This window comes from Leptodactylus fuscus, chromosome 4 (genome assembly GCF_031893055.1).
Source record: "Leptodactylus fuscus isolate aLepFus1 chromosome 4, aLepFus1.hap2, whole genome shotgun sequence".
NCBI classification, from domain to species: domain Eukaryota; kingdom Metazoa; phylum Chordata; class Amphibia; order Anura; family Leptodactylidae; genus Leptodactylus; species Leptodactylus fuscus.
The window spans coordinates 146595110-146612987 of NC_134268.1; the positions used below are offsets into that span (position 1 = coordinate 146595110).

General features: G+C 40.5%; 1 protein-coding gene across 1 annotated transcript in view; it reads right to left on the reverse strand.

The window, feature by feature from the left end:
- STARD3NL (STARD3 N-terminal like) overlaps window positions 1-17671 on the reverse strand; it is a 39633-nt gene extending 21962 nt beyond the window's left edge. The window contains exons 1-3 of the mRNA XM_075271175.1: window positions 17594-17671; window positions 7168-7337; window positions 972-1246 (exon numbers count right to left, since the gene is read on the reverse strand). Of these exons, the coding sequence (XP_075127276.1) occupies window positions 972-1196 (225 nt within the window). The 5' untranslated portion in view covers window positions 1197-1246; window positions 7168-7337; window positions 17594-17671. The remainder of the gene's footprint in view (window positions 1-971; window positions 1247-7167; window positions 7338-17593) is intronic.
- Window positions 17672-17878: the final 207 nt, after the last annotated feature.

Sequence of the window (17878 nt, forward strand, 5' to 3'; positions counted from 1 at the left end):
CTATTTATAATTGCATCTGACAAGTTCCCTTTATGATGCAAAATTCCCCATTACAGTACCGTATATACTCGAGTATAAGCCAAATTTTTCAGCACAGTTTTTGTGTCGGGAAGGGGTTAATAGGAGCACTGCAGATACCCTATATTCATCCAGGCTGAATTCCAAGTGGGGGAAGAAAAAAATAGTCCTCAAGCTCAGGGAAGGGGCAGACAGACAACCAAAACACCCCCTCCACTTCCCCAGCACCCAGCATCTACTGCAACCAAAAACTCCGACCATTTTAATTTTCGAAATTTTTTCAGTAGCTCCTGCATTTCCCCCCCTCGGCTTATACTCGAATCAATAAGTTTTCCCCAGTTTTTTGTGGTAAAATTAGGGGCCTCGGCTTATCTTCGGGTCGGCTTAAACTCGAGTATATACGGTAAGTTGCCCTCTCTGACAAACGTGATAATTTTAGTAGGGTATCAGCTTTGTGTTACTGCACAGTTATGTACATGAAGTGTCCCCTGATCTGACTGTATACAGGGCACAGCGTTGTACATTCTGTTGCATCTGTCCCCGATATTACAGCTCAATTCACACACCATCACCTCTGATGATCAGCTGGACATTACCAAATGTTCTTTTCAACAATCAGTGGTGGTCTCAGCACCCCCACTATGACTATTGTTGCCACTAAGCTTTGAACTCTAAAAAGGAAAGGGTTAAAAGCACATTCAAATAAGGACCAACAAACCCAATAATCATTTTTTATGTTTGTCATTTTCAGAGTACACAGATTTCTGAAACTGGAGGTACACTTTATTGGAATGTGACCACAAAAGTGTGCAGATTTCTCCAGAAACTAGAGTGAATAATTCACATAAATATACAAGTTTGTACATTAATTTACAAGTATAAAATCATTCTACTGATTAAAATAAAAAACAAGAACAGTATAAGCCACATAAAGGAAACATGTAATAACTTACATTTAGCTCTATGATCCACAACAGAGTGACAAATAGGAAATCAAAGGTGACAAAGAGGCAGAAGGTTCTTCTGACATCAGATATGCTTTTTTTCCCTGAGCTCTCATAAGATTCAAGTCTTGCCACCAGCTCTGCGCTATTTATTGAATGGACATCAAGCAATGAACCTTGAGATTCCACGACACCGCTCCGGACGTACCCGCTGTCAACTGGCTGCTGGTTCATGGTGACTGAGCAGAGGAGGCCTTCTCTTCTTTATCATCACCTAGAAGTATCTGTACATGTGCAAGTGAATAAACCTTCATTACAATAACGCCATTTCCAAAATAATCAATTTAGTTCTGGTCAGGCTGCTCTATATACAGTGAAACCTCTCAGAGGATCACCCAAATTTGCTATTTTTTTTTTTTTTTTTAATTTATTTATTTTTATAGGGGTGGACCTCTCAAAGTAAAAAGTATACAGAATGCAGGCAAAAAGTGTCCAATGGAGGCATCAAGAATGTACAGCACTCCCCCAAGCAATCATGATGAAAGAGTAAAGAGAATAATATATTTTATGCTTCCGCAGAACCCAACAGACTAATAAAATATTCTGTACACAAGATGCTCCAATCCACACATATAACCATAGAGAGCCTCAAGTTTCTTACTCCCCTGGTGACCTACACATTTCCTAGTTTAACATGACACCAGCACTTTTGGCTCACAACTTGTTTTGTAAACTCTCTCGCACTGTCTATACAGTCCTAAATCTAGCCACTAATGAAAGATCATGTGATCAGAGATGTCCTTTAGTACACTCAATTGAAAGACAGTGTGTCTACTGCCGTACATGTGCTAGTTTATCAAAAGAAAATTTTGTTTTTCTTAATTAGGGCTGCTAAAGCAAATCTCAGGTCACATGACAATAGGCAACCATATTAAAAGGGGTTATGCCACGGAACATATTTATCCTTTATATGTATCTATAGCGGACACATTACCGAATGCCCCGCATGGACAGTTGAAAACCCTACCAATCCAAAGACTAGGGGTGTGAATCCAAGTGCAGGAAAGAAGTCAGAACCCATGGTGGATGCAAACATGGGAGTGTAAGAAATAGCCAAGTGTTGTACTTCAGCTGTCTCCAGGATTCTCATTGAAGTGAATGGAAGCAAGGATACATATGTGTGCGAAAAGAAGTCTGCCCGTTCTTCCCATCCCTGCATTCACAGTGAGGGTAAAATACCCTTTACCAAAATTGGTGGGGTCTCAGTGGTCAGATCCCATCAGCAATTTATCCTCTAATCTATGGACCCCTTTAAGGCTGAAGCCCCACGCTGCAGAAACACAGCTTTTTTTTGTTGCAGATTTTGTTGCAGTTTTTTGAGCCAAAGCCAGGAGTGGAATGTGCAAAAAGTAGAAGTACTTCTTTTATATTTCCCATTTCTCTTGTACCATTCATGTCTTTGGCTCAAAAATCTCCAACAAAGAAAAAACAAAACAAACAAACAAAAAAAAAACTTTCTGCAACGTGGGGTCTCATCCTAAAGGGGTTTTTTTGGGGGACATACATATTAAATGACCTGTCCTTAAAATAAGATATCAATATGCTATCAGTGCGAGTCAGAAACCCCTACAGAACAACTAATTAAAGGGGCTGCAGCGTTTGGGTGAGCACTGTGGCCTCTTCATTGATTACACAGAGTAGGGATTGTGCTTGGTATTGTTGCTCAGTCCTATTCATTTAAATGGGACTGAGCTGCTGTTGTCTCATGTGACTGGTATTAATCACCACTTTTAGGAGGGATAAGCAGAACCATCACCGTCTCTCCAACTAAGAGTGTGTCTGGTCTGGATTTACACTGCTTTTTTTAATGTAGATTGTGAGCCCCATCTAGGGATCACAATGTACACTTTCTTTTCCTATCAGTATGTCTTTGTAGAACGGGAGGAAGTCCACGCAAACACGAGGAGAACATACAAACTCCTTGCAGATGTTCCTGGCGGGATTCGAACCCAGGACATCAGCACTGCAAGGCTGCAGTGCTAACCACTGAGCCACCTTGTTGCCCCGATTTACACCGTTTTTGACTCAGAAATCCTGCTCCACATTAAACCTCTCTCTCTTCTGGAATCTTTCCCTCCTCTCTCAGTCTGCATTCTTACGATAACTCTGAGGTAGCATGCCCAATGCCTTAGGGTTAGGTTTTATTCAGACCTTCCCTTAAACCCCCCCCCCCCCATCTACTCAGTTACACACTCATGCCATCTGTGACTCAAAAAACATCTCCAAAATCCACTCTTTCCCAACCATGGAAACATTAAATACCCTTATTGATGCCTTGATTCTCGTTCAATTTGACTACTGTAACTCCCTATTAAACTCTCCTCTCTACAATCTATTCTTAATGCAGCAGCCAGGCTCATCTATCAGTATAAACACTACAGTGATGCCTCCAGTCTGTGCCATTCACTGTAATGGCTGAATAATCATTACAGAATACAATTTTAAGTTATCACCTTCATCCAAAGCGCTCCATGGCACTGCAACTCTCTACATTTCCACCCAACCTGTGCTCTCTGTTTAGACAGTGACAAAACCAATATCTTCTATTACAGAACATTCCACCCCCATACACAAGACTTCTATGTTGCACCACTTCTCTGGAATACTCTACCCCTTACAATCAGATTAAGTCACAACTTCTATAGCTTCAAGTGCATCCTAAAGTCACATCTCTTCAGGCAGGCCTCTCATTTCTTAATCTAAATCCACACCTGCAAACTCTTGCGTCACCCCCTCTACCTCAAATTTTAAAGGGGCTCTATCATTGGGAAAAGTCATTTTTAACTAATCATATCCTTGTATAGCCTTCCACACCTACCTTTAGTATGTAAATTGCCTCAGTGGTTTTTGAATAAGCCAGTTTTTATTCATATACTAATTAGTTTCCAGCCAGCACAGGAAGTTCCCTGCAGCCTCCTCACTGCTATTAGCTTCCTGTTTGCACACACACATAGGAGATGAATCATCATCAGCAGCAGCCTGTGCTGTATACACCCATAGGAAACAATAACAAAGAGGGTGCACTATGCATCGTGCACCAATCTAATTACAGTAGCATATGAATAAAAACTGACTTATTCAAAACCCACTGAGGCAATTTACATAATAAAGGTAGGTGTGGAATAACCTAAAGTCTATGCAAGGATGTGATTAGCTAAAAATGACTTTTCCTAATGATAGAGCCCCATTAAGCTCAAGTGAGCTCAGCCCTCACTCCTATTGTGTGTATTGATTTATTACTCCAAAAAATATTTTTTCCCTTTATTTTAGCCCTTTAATTTGATAAATGCTGCATATTGTGTTATATAAATAAAATCTATTATTATTATCCACATAATACATAGTCGAATGACATTATTATGATCCTCAGCTAAAAACCACAGCACAACAGCAGCTAGATGGTCTGGACGTGATGAAGGTAATGGTAGGTTGTCTCCAGTATCTGAAGCCATGCTACTGCAGTGCATCCCACATTTGCAGAAGGACGTGTGAGGACGATGCACAGAGCAAACACTGTGAGCGAGGTGGTCCCACAAATGCTCAACTGTGTTCAACTCTGGGGAATTAGGGGAAATACTTGGAAGTCTTGGTTGTGCTCTTCCAACTACTGTCAGACATTTCTAACTGCGGGACATATAGTGTAGTTTTATTTGAAAATTCCAGAAAAAAGAAAAAAAAAAAAAAAAAAACGCAAAACCTTGTACGTGTGTACATGATCTGCAAGGATGGATTCACACTCAAATCTGTATCCTCTACATGGATGAGTGGGCCCAGAGAATGCCATGAAAAACTCCCCCGGACCATAACGCTGCTGCCACGAGCTTCTGTGGATCCCACAATAGCTACTGGTTATGCTGCTATTAAATGCCACGTCCATCCATTCCCAAAAGGAGAAAATGTGACTCATCAAAGGCAACCCTTTGCTAATCAGAGTTAATTCATTTCCAATACTGTCATGCAAATTGAAGCCTTTTTTTCTGAAATACATTTGTTAGCATAGGAGCAATGACCAGCCATCTGTTTCGTAGACCCATACAAAGTAGGTTCCTCTGAACTGTTGCTTTAGACACATATCTGGTATCTCCTGGTTCATTCTCACGGTGAGCTGCTCCAATTTCAGTCGGCCCTAGCACAACTTCTTAGCCAATGCTCACCTCTTACAATCGATACATGGAGCTCTGCAGTTTCCTCGTTGGTTATTCCCAATAATGGCAATGACAATACACTTTCTCCACAGCAACGTGAACAATTCACAAACTGTGCCGTTTGAAAAATACTGCCAACTTCTCCCAGAAACCAATAATCATCCTTTTGCAACTCTGACAAATCTCCCCTTTTACCCATGAGAACAAAGAGGGATATGTATGCAGACAGTCTATCGCACAACTTGTATACTCACCAAGCCAGCACATGACGTGTCTCTTCAAGGTAGTCGTAATGTGACAGAGAAAATCTCAGCTCTGTGATACAGTGGTTTATAAGCATCTATCATATTCGGCTCTAAGATAAGGCAGTATACACGCCCACTTTAAATATCTCTTTCTGGGAAAGCTGAGTGTTAACCAATGGTAGTGACTAGATTACTCAATGTTCCATAGTGATTTGGTAACGTAGGATGATTATCTACATAACTGGAAAGATTTGCAATTCAGTCTGGAAAAAAGGTGACATTTCCTGTAGAAACTGATAAGGCAGTCATAAGGCTAAAGGAGATACTAAACATCTTTAACTGGAGCATAATGAAAGAAAAATGAGAATTACCAAATTCACAAAATCTGTGGTAATAATGAGTGCCATGATTTACAGCTTTTCTTCTAAGTCGTTCAATTGTATTTCATACTTATCACTAAGTATTTATATGGACCTGGAGGTACCCACTGGAATACAGCAGTAGTTCCACCTTGAGTGATTGGAATGTCATAGTAATCCACTATAATCCAGTTTTAGCATTATTTTTAGTCTTCTGAATATAAGTAAAATAACAATGTGTTACAGGCTTAGAGCGCCATAATTCTGGAGGGAACCTTTGAATAAAGCAGTTGTCATGCATGCTCACTGCTGCTGAATAGTACAGATGAAAATAAGATTTTATAATATATCTAATTAGATCTGTTTTCTTCAGCACTTATCAAACTCTTCTCCTGCTTCTTATCATTAATCTGACTGCTTTCTTTTTTTATATCCATCTCCATATCCGGCCTTGCACATAGTCCTCTATGGAAGGGGAGAAGGGAGTGGGACTGTTTTATTGCTTCATTATATTCACTGACAGGCTCTTATCTACAGCCTAATAGTGTTAAAATAGTTTAGAAGAGCAGAGTGGAACAGCAGCTATTATTTGAGTTATTTTTGTAATCCTCCCCCCCTCTTTACAGGATGGAGAAAGTAACTGTCTGAAAAGCAGAGAAGGGAAGGGATTCTACAGACTGGATCAGAACCTCTGGCTTCCGGGACATTACATTATAAAGGTGTCTGAAAGACTTGTTGAAATCCAGCATGCATAAACAAGATTGCTATTGCCTAATGTACAATAAATTCAGCATGTAAGAGATATGAGCTCTTGTACAATTATAACAGAATAATATATTGTAGACTTTGCTCCATTTAATGACCTTCTTACATCCTAGTCTAAACATTATCGATACATAAGTCTCTATAATAAAGGCAGAAAAGAAAGTATAGTAGTGAATATACTGAAACCTCATTGAGGCAGCAGTCTAAAACTGCATTGAAAATCTCTTATGTAGTGTATTTTAGACTCTTCTTTGAAAGGACCATCCCTTTATTAGATAAAAAAGAGAAAAAGGGGACCAAAGGTCCGTTGAGGGAGAACCACGCACACTGGTAAGTTTAGGAAGATGGTAAACCAGGGTCCAATCACATAGGGTTTATTGGATAGTTAAAAATATAGCACGACGCGTTTCGTGCCTTACACCGGCCCTTTCTCAAGTGCAAAAAACGAGAGTAGGTCCCGTCAGGTCAGACGCTTGTCCACCGGGCAGCAACCTGAGTATTTAACACATTGGTAGATAAAAGAACTGACAGATTATTATTATTATTATTATTATTATAAGTGTTATTTTCAGAGGTTTCACTGTATATCACTGTAAGGAGTACACTGATGTGTAAAGGCACCAATACTTACTCAGCATATCCATATAACTGTGAGAACAATTCTTCACACACAGAAGAAAACCAATGTATTATCTCACTGATCACATGTTACTGGCCAAGGTCCAGAAAGCGTTCGTTCGTTTCCTCATGTGATTGTATTGTAAATGAAGGCTGGGCACTGAACTCAGTTTGAAGAGGAAACTGGAGAGGAGAAAAGGAGGAAGAATTATCTGACATATGTGAAACTTATTGTGTCTGCTATTTTAGATGCTTATCATAATAGTTTCATAATTAACAAACTATTTATGTCGAAGGTTAACCATACCTGTAAGCAAAAAGAGCAGTAAATGCAAGGTGAATAAAACTTTCCCCTACTTCTACTGCAGTTCACAAATTCCACAGTCATAAAGTGAAGAAAGTCACTGAAAGACATTGTACCAGCAGATAAGAGCACTGTACTGCTACTGACAAGAAGGTTTAAAGAGGACCTTTCACCACCTCCACCAACTCTAGTTCTTAGCATCTGTTAATACACGCGGTTCCATTCAGTCTGGAGCAGTTGGCAATTTTTCTCTCACCACCACCATTACTGAGCAATAAGTGTGGTTACTTTTGTACTGTCACGTGGCTGCTCTCAAGTATGAGAAGGCAAGCTGGTGTGCTCCTAATCTTTCTGACACAGTCCAATTAGAGGAGAAAGTGTCAAAGCTCAGAAATACATCCTCTTGCCTTCATATGCCCAGGCCACCCTCATGTCTATCATATCAGGCACCAAAACTAACAGCACTGATTGCTCAGGAATGGTAGGCAATAAAGAATAATAATAAAAAAAAAAAAAAAAAATTGTGCCAGAATCAGCGAAGCAGTGATGCAGATGGAATCCCTCCATCAGGTATTCATCTGCCTTCACTCCCATATAAAAGACAGGACAGAATTTTTTTTGCATGCAGGACTTTTTCTTCTGCTACAAAAGTAAACAAGAAAGTTTCCATTATATTGTTTGCATTACGGTCAATAGGGACAGACACCAAACCTAGGGAGCTCCATCTACGCCACTCTACTGCTGTTAGTGTCCACTGCTCTCAAACTTTGATAGATGAGAGCAACAGGTGTTTAGGATGGTCGTGTGAACATCTCCTGAGATTCAACCTGGCTTTGCTGATCTGTCCTAAGATTTTACAAAGTAGCAAACTGAAGATATGGTACATCACATGTCATATAATGGCGACATGGAACATATACAGGGTTGTTACACAAAGTACTAGTATGCAGGGTTTATACATGTACATGGGGCACTTCTACTCTCTATGGCTACTTGCACTTGTAAAATACAGCACAGCTCTTATGGCAGTATACATTTACCATAAAATAAAAAAATTGGAGCACCATTCTTTTATATCTCTACATTTTATCATTCTACTTTTATTATGCATATAATCATTCATTTCCAGGAGAAATAACTAAGTTACCATGCCTTCACTTCACTCAACACTTATTTTGAGGCAAACAAGTTTTTACTAAAAACAGAAAGGTCAGTAGGCCTTACATGTCCTCTATAATATACAAAATTAATATACATTTTCCTACAAAATGTAATTAAGCAATAATATGCTCATTGAGGGTTATGAGAAGTAAAATCAGTATTATACTGATAACTTTCGGCATAACCACTACTAGGTGCATGCTTTCCATTAGAATTAGAGGGATCAGATATTGCAGGAGTGGGCTGTCTGCCAAATGAAGAAGTTCTTTGTTTGTCCTCTATGGAAATTTCTATAATGCAACGTTGTCAGCCAAACTAGCCAAAGAAAATCGAAAATGCACAATTACTACAAATAATGCCTAAGAAACAACAGCCATATTGCAATACTGGATGGGTATTACATTAGTCTACTAGAAAGTCCTGGTCTATGTTTAATTTCCTTTGTACTAAGGGAAATATAATATACAAAAGTACAAAGGTGTGTGTGTGTGTGTGTGTGTGTGTGTGTGTGTGTGCGTGCACGCAGTATCTGTAGTACATACTCAAGAACAGAATTATATAGGGACAGTTCAGACATAACATGGTCTTAGACTTTTGGTATACCATATATACTCAAGTATAAGCCGAATTTTTCAGCACAGTTTTTGTGCTGAAAAAGCCCCCCTCGGCTTATACTCGAGTCAAGTAAGAAAAAAAAAATAAAATAGTATATATATATATATATATATATATATATATATATATATATATATATATATATATTTTATTTTTATTTATTTTTTTTTGGGGGGGGGGGGGTGTCTATGACCAGCCACAATAGTAATGTATAGAACCTCCCATAAAATAGTGAAAAAAAAAAAGCTTTAAAAAAATTAAGTAAATAAAAGTTCTAAATCACTCCTTTCCCTAGAATACATATAAAAGTAGAAAATGACTGTGAAACACATACACATTAGGTATCCCTGTGTCTGAAAGTGCCCGGTCTACTGAATATAGGGTATCTGCAGTGCTCCTGTTCCGTCAGGAAGGGGTTAATAGGAGCACTGCAGATACCCTATATTCAGCCAGGCTGAATTCCAAGTGGGGGAAGAAAAAACAGTCCTCAAGCTCAGGGAAGGGGCAGACAGACAACCAAAACACCCCCTCCACTTCCCCAGCACCCAGCATCTACTGCACCCAAAAACTCCGACCATTTTAATTTTTGAAATTTTCCAGTAGCTGCTGCATTTCCCGGCTTATACTCGAGTCAATAAGTTTTTCCAGTTTTTTGTGGTAAAATTAGGGGCCTCGGCTTATATTCGGGTCGGCTTATACTCAAGTATATACGGTAGTTTGCATACCTAAAGTCTGTAACACGTTATAATACAGTACATGTAGACTAGGATTTTTTTGTAGCAGCCATTCCATATGTAGCGAGATGAACTCTCCCCCACACCCGGCATCAAACTTTTTTTTCTAAACACCCTAATATACGGGCAAGTAATAAAATTACAATAAGGAATCATACACACTACCACAGAACTCAAGTGATTAATATATTGAGTAAGTACCAGAGCCAGCACTTAGACATATTTGCTAACCCTACTCCATCTCTGATACAAGGCCACTAGAGAATAAATCAAATAGAACATTCAGCCTCCTTTCCTCTTTTTCTTCTTGTCTCCATACACAAGAAGTTAACCTGTTATATGCATCTTTGACATACTTTGGCTATCTCTTCAAGAATATAATTAAAATACACTTGTATCATTAATCTAATAGGATTTAATATATGAATAAAAAAAATGAAAAGGGGTTGTCCTATAATAGACAATAACACATGGGCACTCCATTCAATGTCTATAAGACTCCAAGGCTGTTCTCATATAGGAACACACCAATAGTGAGTTAGTCTACATTGCCCTGCTCAGTGTCAGACTGGGGGCCCACTATACAGCTACATGCAGTGCTTAAGTTAGGAAAAGAAATTTGGAATACTCTGGAAAAATTTACCCCCACCCGAAGACCCTGACCGATGCCCCCCCCCCCCATTCTTGAACACTATTATGTCTCATAGTGGCCCCTGCACAAAGTAGTACAGAAAAAACCCTAAAAAGGTCATCTGTCACCAGGGTGAAACATTAAACTAGCAATACAGTTAGATAGGTCAAATTCACCTGAATGTAACACCTTTTTCACTATGAAAATTCATTCCTCCCTTGCTGAGATATTCATCATTTATTTTATACATTTATTTTACAAGGACTAGTTGGAGGACAGCTCCATACTCTTCTAATGCTCCCTCCTTCAAGTGGCCGAGCGATAAGCTGCTCTGTATTTTTGCCAGTCTGTGCTACAGGGTAAGAAATCAGAAGTATACGGAGTAATAGTAGAGTCCTAGGACTAGGAAATCTTGCTGGTTGCTATGAGCATCTACATAAAATAATTGAACATGTTGATCTATACACTATGCATAGTGTACCATATGTCCTCATACTATCAATGTGATATATTCATCCCTCTCTGCAGCTTCAACTCTTCCATTTACAGACTTAACCTAAATCTCTGTCCTATTTAATCCTCATGTTTTCATTTACTGACATTTCCCACTAAGCACTCAATGGCCCATTTCTTTTTCTAACATACTACAGAGGAGCGAGTACTATTCAAAACGGCCGTTTCGAATAGCACGCACCCATAGGAATGAATGGATGCAGCCAGCACGCAGGGGGTTATGCGGCCGGCTGCCGGCAAAGTCTGCGTGCTATCTGCATCCATTCATTCCTATGGGTGCGTGCTATTCGAAACGGGAAATTCGAATAGTACTCGCTCATGTTTAAACATAATGTATCAGGAAATATGGCTAAGGGCTCGTTCACATCTGCGCCTGGTCTCCATTCTGCAGGTTTCTGTTTCCTGCACAAAATAGAGGCAGGATACGGAAACCTGCAGGACTCTCTCACCCATTCATTTGAATGGGTTTGAAAGCTGTCCGGCCGTGAGCGCTGGTGAGCGTTTTATGCTCTCCGCCACGAAACCGTTTTTTTTTTTCAATCCGAACACAGAGTCGGACATGCAGTACTCTGTGTCCGGTTTAAAACGCTCACCGCCGCACCCGGTCTGTGGTTTCTGTCTTCTTGCATGCAGAAGACGGAAACCACAGAATGGAGACCCGAACGCAGGTGTGAACCTAGTGTTAGATGTATACAGCAAAACTATTTGGGAACAGAGTGATCTCTTCAGTAAGATACAAGCGATGATCATCTTATAAATTGGAGAATTGCAAATACAGCAATTCCATAAAATCTATATATTAGAGGCAAGACTTTTATATCTAGTAAAAATCCAATAATAACAGCAAGCAGAAGAACAATATACCTGATCCACGCACTGAAAGAGTGGCATCAGAATATTCTGCAGAAACAGCCTGCCAAAAAACAGCTCGTGTACAAGCAAACCCCTGGCATAATAGTAGGGGTCAAAGCTGTGTCTGGGCCTACACATTAGGGATGGATACATTTCTTTCATCTCCTTTCTGATTTATTTTAACGCCTGGCAGTCTGTGTAACTGAAATGCATTACCCCTTCCCTCTGGTGCAAAGGAACAACAAGATTTATCATATACAGCCTTCCACTGCCAGAAAGGAGAAAATACACCACTGCGTGGCAAAAATAGCAGTTGCTCAGCAGCATATAGTCAAGGATGGATTCTGTGGTAGAGGCTGTGGTACAAAGATTACCATGTGCATGGCAACGACAAGAAAGACTGGAATTAAAGAAAGCTGGAGAGCACAGACATGTGAATAAGTCTTCAGGGTAATCAGATAGAGGAAAAAATGGAAAATGTTAATGCTGCTAAATGAACAGAAGGGGGACGGCTGACATCTGTGTGCACAAGTTGTGCAAGGGGCTCTAAGCTGAGCTTTTGCATCAGGGCCCCTGAGCCTTAAAAAGGATGTCTACGATATTCCCTGTCCCTGGTCCTCCAGTGTTCCCCAGCACAATGTAGTCCTGCTGTTCTGCTGGAAGTCCCTGCCACACTGCGACACACTGGGTCCCATTCCTTAGACCGCTGATTGGCCTCAGCGCTGGGGACTTCTGCCGGAAGAAAACACTGGAGCAGCAGGACTGCACTAGGAGACACCGAAGCACCAGGTAGAGGTGAGATACATAATCTTATCCTGGAAAAGCCCCATAAATTAAGCCACTGAAGGAAACCCTAAACTAAAAAGAGGTCCATTACCAGTGGTAAGCTGAAATCATACAAGTTATCAGAGCAAGTCCACTAGAACACTCCCCGTGATAACAGTCCCAGTGGTCCCCCTAAGAATAGCTAGTCCAGTTTAGGTCTCCTCCGCTTCATGTCCAGTGGTGCTTTCCCTATTAACATGTTGTCCTGCAGGGCTCTCTACCTTATTGCAGGTCTGTTGGGGTTTCCCACACCCCATGTCACGTCTGTTAGTATTATTCCCCATGTATTATGTCCGGTAGAGTTCTCCTCCATAAAACATCCCCAGTGGAGATCTTCCCATAAGGTTACCCACCACCTTGTGTCAGGTCCCTTAGTGTTCCCCCTTATTTCAGTCTAGTGTAGCTCTTCTGTCCTTTATGATAATCCAGGAAAATGTTCCTATTTATATTAGGTTTAATATAGCGCTCTCATTATTTCAGGTCCAGTACAGCCCAGCGCCCTTAGGCAGGTCCAGTGAGTTCTCATGATGTCAGGTCCAATATGGCTATTCCCCTTATTTCAGGTCTAGTGGGGTCAGTACCATTATATCAGTACCAGTACAGCTATCTTGCTTATATTAGGTGTGGTTGAGCACTGTCCTTTATGTTAGGTCCAATACAGCTTTCCCCATTATGTTAGGTCTGGTGAAGCTCTGGCCGTGGAATTGTAAGATGCAAAAACTTAAAAAAAACCAAAAACATAAAAACACAAAAGCAACACCACAAGACATTTCATGTAGTGAAAATAAGCTGCTGTGTTTATTAGAGAAAAATACAATCAGTTTGGCACAGTCATTCCCGATTTTTTTTTATGTATTTATTTATTTTTAAACTCCCTGCCTTTCAAAAGATACAACTTTTTTTTTTTTTTTTCTTTTAAATGTTTCCTTTCACAGAGCTGTATGGAGGCTTTAATATTCTACAATATTGGATTGGCAAGCTGGGAAAAAAATTCAGAATGAGGTGGATTTGGAGAGAAATTGTGTGACATTTACAGGTTTTGTTTTTACGGCATTCACAGTGCAGTCAAAATGACATGTCACCTGTATTCTATAGGTATAACTCTTATTTATACCAATTTGCGGAACGCCTTTTGCTTTTTATCCAAATTTTAATCCAAATGGGAGGCAAAATAAATGTGGCTTTTTGATCTGTAGATTGGGTGCTTTGGGACACAGGGTTACCTAAGGTGTATGCGATTAACATTATTTATGTACTTTTATATGTATACTTTGATTTGAATATGGCAAGACCTATCTCTTTATATTATAAAAATGAGTTTCTGTCTGTCTGTTCTTTATGCGCGACCAAATGACTGGACCGATCTTTACCAAATTTGGCACACAGATACTTCAGGTGTCTGGGAAGGTTTAAGACGAGGCCCCAACTCACTTGGACATACCGTTACAGAGATACAGCTTTCCCAAAACAATGACTCCCATTAACCAATACAAACCAAGTCTTTCACTCCTATTCCAACTGTAATACACATGGTCACTCCACATGCACAATCCAACACTGATATCCAAACTGAGATACATGCATCAGAGGATTAGATTTGAGGCTCAGCACACAGTACCACACGCCGGAGGATTAGATACATGTGTCTGCACACAGTTCCACACACCGGAGGATCAGATACACGCCTCTGCACACAGTAGCAAACACCAGATGATTAGATACGCGCCTCTGTACACAGTACCAAACACTGGAGGTTTAGATACATGCCTCTGCACACAGTATCACACATCAGAGCTTTACTCCAGGTTTCCATAGCAATCAAGCTTCTTTTCTTCACTGTTATTTATCAGCTTTAAAGGGGCAGGGCGCTATGGATGACAGTTACACAAGGTCACATTCACACAGCTTTACTCCAGGTCTCCATAACAACTGATCCTAGTTTTTCACTGATATCCAAACTGAGATACACGTGATCACATGACGCTTATGGACACAAACGACATGTAAAATACACCACTGTAAAACTGGGCAATTCTTATGGGGCCACTACACAAACAAAAAATGAAATATACCCGTACAAAGCCAGGTCCTCCTGCTAGTATCCGATAAATTAACCTTATGATCTAAACCACAGATAAAGCCTTCAGTATCTCAATGCCTCAAAGAAGCCACCAATTCAAGGCATGACTTTTGACATACATCTATTGATTGTTTTCCTAATTGTCACAAAACAGAAAATTTTTAGAGGGGTTATCCAGTTTCTAAGATTGATGACCTATCCTTAGGTCACCGATAATGTTGCAACATGGGAGAGCCATGCCGCTCACTCAACGTACAAATTATAGTTTAGGTACTAGTGTGCGTATCTTAGACGGTATGGTATAATGACATGTTCTGTCACTTAGGCCCGGTTCACTTCTGGGTTTGGTACTCCGTTTGGGGATGCTCTGAACGGAAACACATAAGCATTAAAAAGTGGTTAGCTAAGAAAACACATGGACCCCATAGACTGTAATGGTTCTGTATGGTTTCTGCATGGTGTCCGCACAAATCATGCGGAGAGAAAAGTACTGCAAGCAGCATTTTTCTCTCCGCACGTTTCGTGTGGAAGCCATTATAGTCTATAGGGTCCATGTGGTTTCTTAGCTAACCGCTTTGTAATGCGTATAGGTTTCCGTTCGGGGAGTCCCCAAGCGGACTCCCCAACAGAATACCGAATGCACATGTGAAGCGGGCCTTATATTGATCTGTTTGTTCTCCTACCTAAGGTTGGAGTATAATCAGGATTGTTGTTCTGGTATTTGTTTTATTGACACCTAGGTTGCTTATAGGAGTCCTTTTGAATTTTTGTTTGAAATTCCCTTTACTTTGTGACATTTGTGTATTATGTCCTCTATTACTACTGTATACCATGCTGTTATTTAGGAAATACCACTATTTATGACCCTCCAGGTCTCAGCCCATATTCATTTTTATGTCATTTGTAATTTTATTAAACATTAGTATATATATTTATAAAAGTGTGGAATTCTTTCTATTACTAGGCATGGCGCTTTCATCCCATATGTAGTTCATTTATTTGCTTCTTTTTGACAAAAGACAGAAACCCGAGAGACAGTGCAAGCCGCGAGTGCCAGTTAGTGTTTTGTGCTCTCCGTGGCGAAACCACTTTTTTTTTTTTTTTTTTTTAACCAGACACAAAGTCCTGCATGTGCAACTTTTTGTCCGGTTAAAAAAAACAAACTCTGTTTTGCCATGGAGAGCACAAAACACTCACGGGCGCTCACAGCCAGACAGTTTGCAAACCCATTCAAATGAATGGGATTGAAAAATGACTGCAGTTTATTCCTTAGCAATGGATATACCAATTTCAGTCTCGCCAATAAAGAGGAAGTCATCTAAATAGTGCATTAGTCCCCCATTTGCGCCAACCACTGAATGAAGTTCGAAAACAGTTTCAAAATAAAAGCACGACAAGGTGAACCCCACAGGAAGACAAAATCAAAATCCTTCTGGATTAACCTGGAGGAGTCTAAAACCCAATTTTTGACTTTAGCTAAAAGGGTAAAATTTCTTCAATCACCTAAAGCCTGAACAAAAGAATGACTGGATTTATCATTATATCATGTAAAGAAGGGTTTTTTCGGGTACAATAAATTATGAACGAGCTAAAAAGATCTGGTCTCCTTTTGGACAAGTAATATCATAGAAGACACATAAAAATTGGGAAAGGGTGGGAATTCAAAAGCACCTGCCCCGCTTCCACCTCTGACTTTTTTTTTTTTTTAAAGAAAAAAAACCTTTGTATTCAAGTGCCCATTTTAGGTTGTCAACAACATTCACTACCAGTGAACTCTGGGACATAAAAATCCAAACACACCATCCCAGCTTTCAGCATGTAATGATACAACTCTACGTGAGGAGACTTTTGACCGATTCACTGGAGTTCTCGCTTTTAGGCAGCATTCCCTGGCTCTAGACTGCTGCTCAGTGGATGGACTTGCTTTATTTCAAGCACCTGGACACTGGGTGTGAACCTGCAGGGAATGTACATGTGCGCCTATAGCGGTACTAGTTACTGCTTACATTGTGGTTCATTAAATATAAAGCACACCCCATTACAGAACTACGACTGGCTCAGGTATTTCTAATAGCATTCCCCTTGGGAGTATACAGTTCAGCCATAATCTTATAGCCTTATACCCCATTTCAGGTTAGGGTGAACAGACAATTTGTGACACTACAATTCATCATGCGATAACCATCATGTCCTACTGAAATTGTTTCAGGATTTCGACAATGTTGTCCAACTGCTGGAATAAAGCAGCGTCTTCTCTCCCAGCACTGCTGCATAGATGCAGAACGCCTGGAGCCATTGGTGAGGTGAGTGTGGTGCAGAACGTTACCTCCCATTATGTCTCCCATCACTTTTTACTCAATTTTCCTCAACATCAGGTAAATGGGATAACAATTCAATGAACGCCTTCCTCCATATTTTCCCTCTGACAGAGCTCAATGCTAGCCTAGAGGAGACATACCACATATCTTCAGTTCAGAAACACCTGAAGCATTTTCTAAAGGTTTCCTCACAACATCAATATAACAACCAGAAGCTGCAATATTATATAATGTGGAAGACCCAGTGTGTATGGCTGTACCCCAGAAGCACAAGCCCACACAGAAGCCAAAGGGTTAACAACAGGTAAACTGCTGCTAAAAAGCCAACACATAAGCTTCATGAAAGCGATAAGCAAAGTAGCATGAGAATGAACATGAGCATCAGCCATTGAGGCTATATCCTCACCCACAGCACTCCCTGCCGAGGCTCCGGGCTGCTCAGGCTCCTCTGTGCTCTCCTATGTGTTTAGTACGACAGGCTTCCTGTCAGACGACCCTCCCTGGTGAGATCCCGCCTGCCGGGGAGTGTCTGAGGTGCGGAATGGATGCTCCTTGTCCTTCTTCTTCCTGTTTCTGGGCCCCTCCTCTGTGTGTCCATCATCTTGTTATCCGCCTCTTCTGCCTAGACGTCAGGCCTGGCCGCCTCCTCCTCAGCGCAGAGAAGCCTGACAGGGCTGAAGATGAGAAGGTG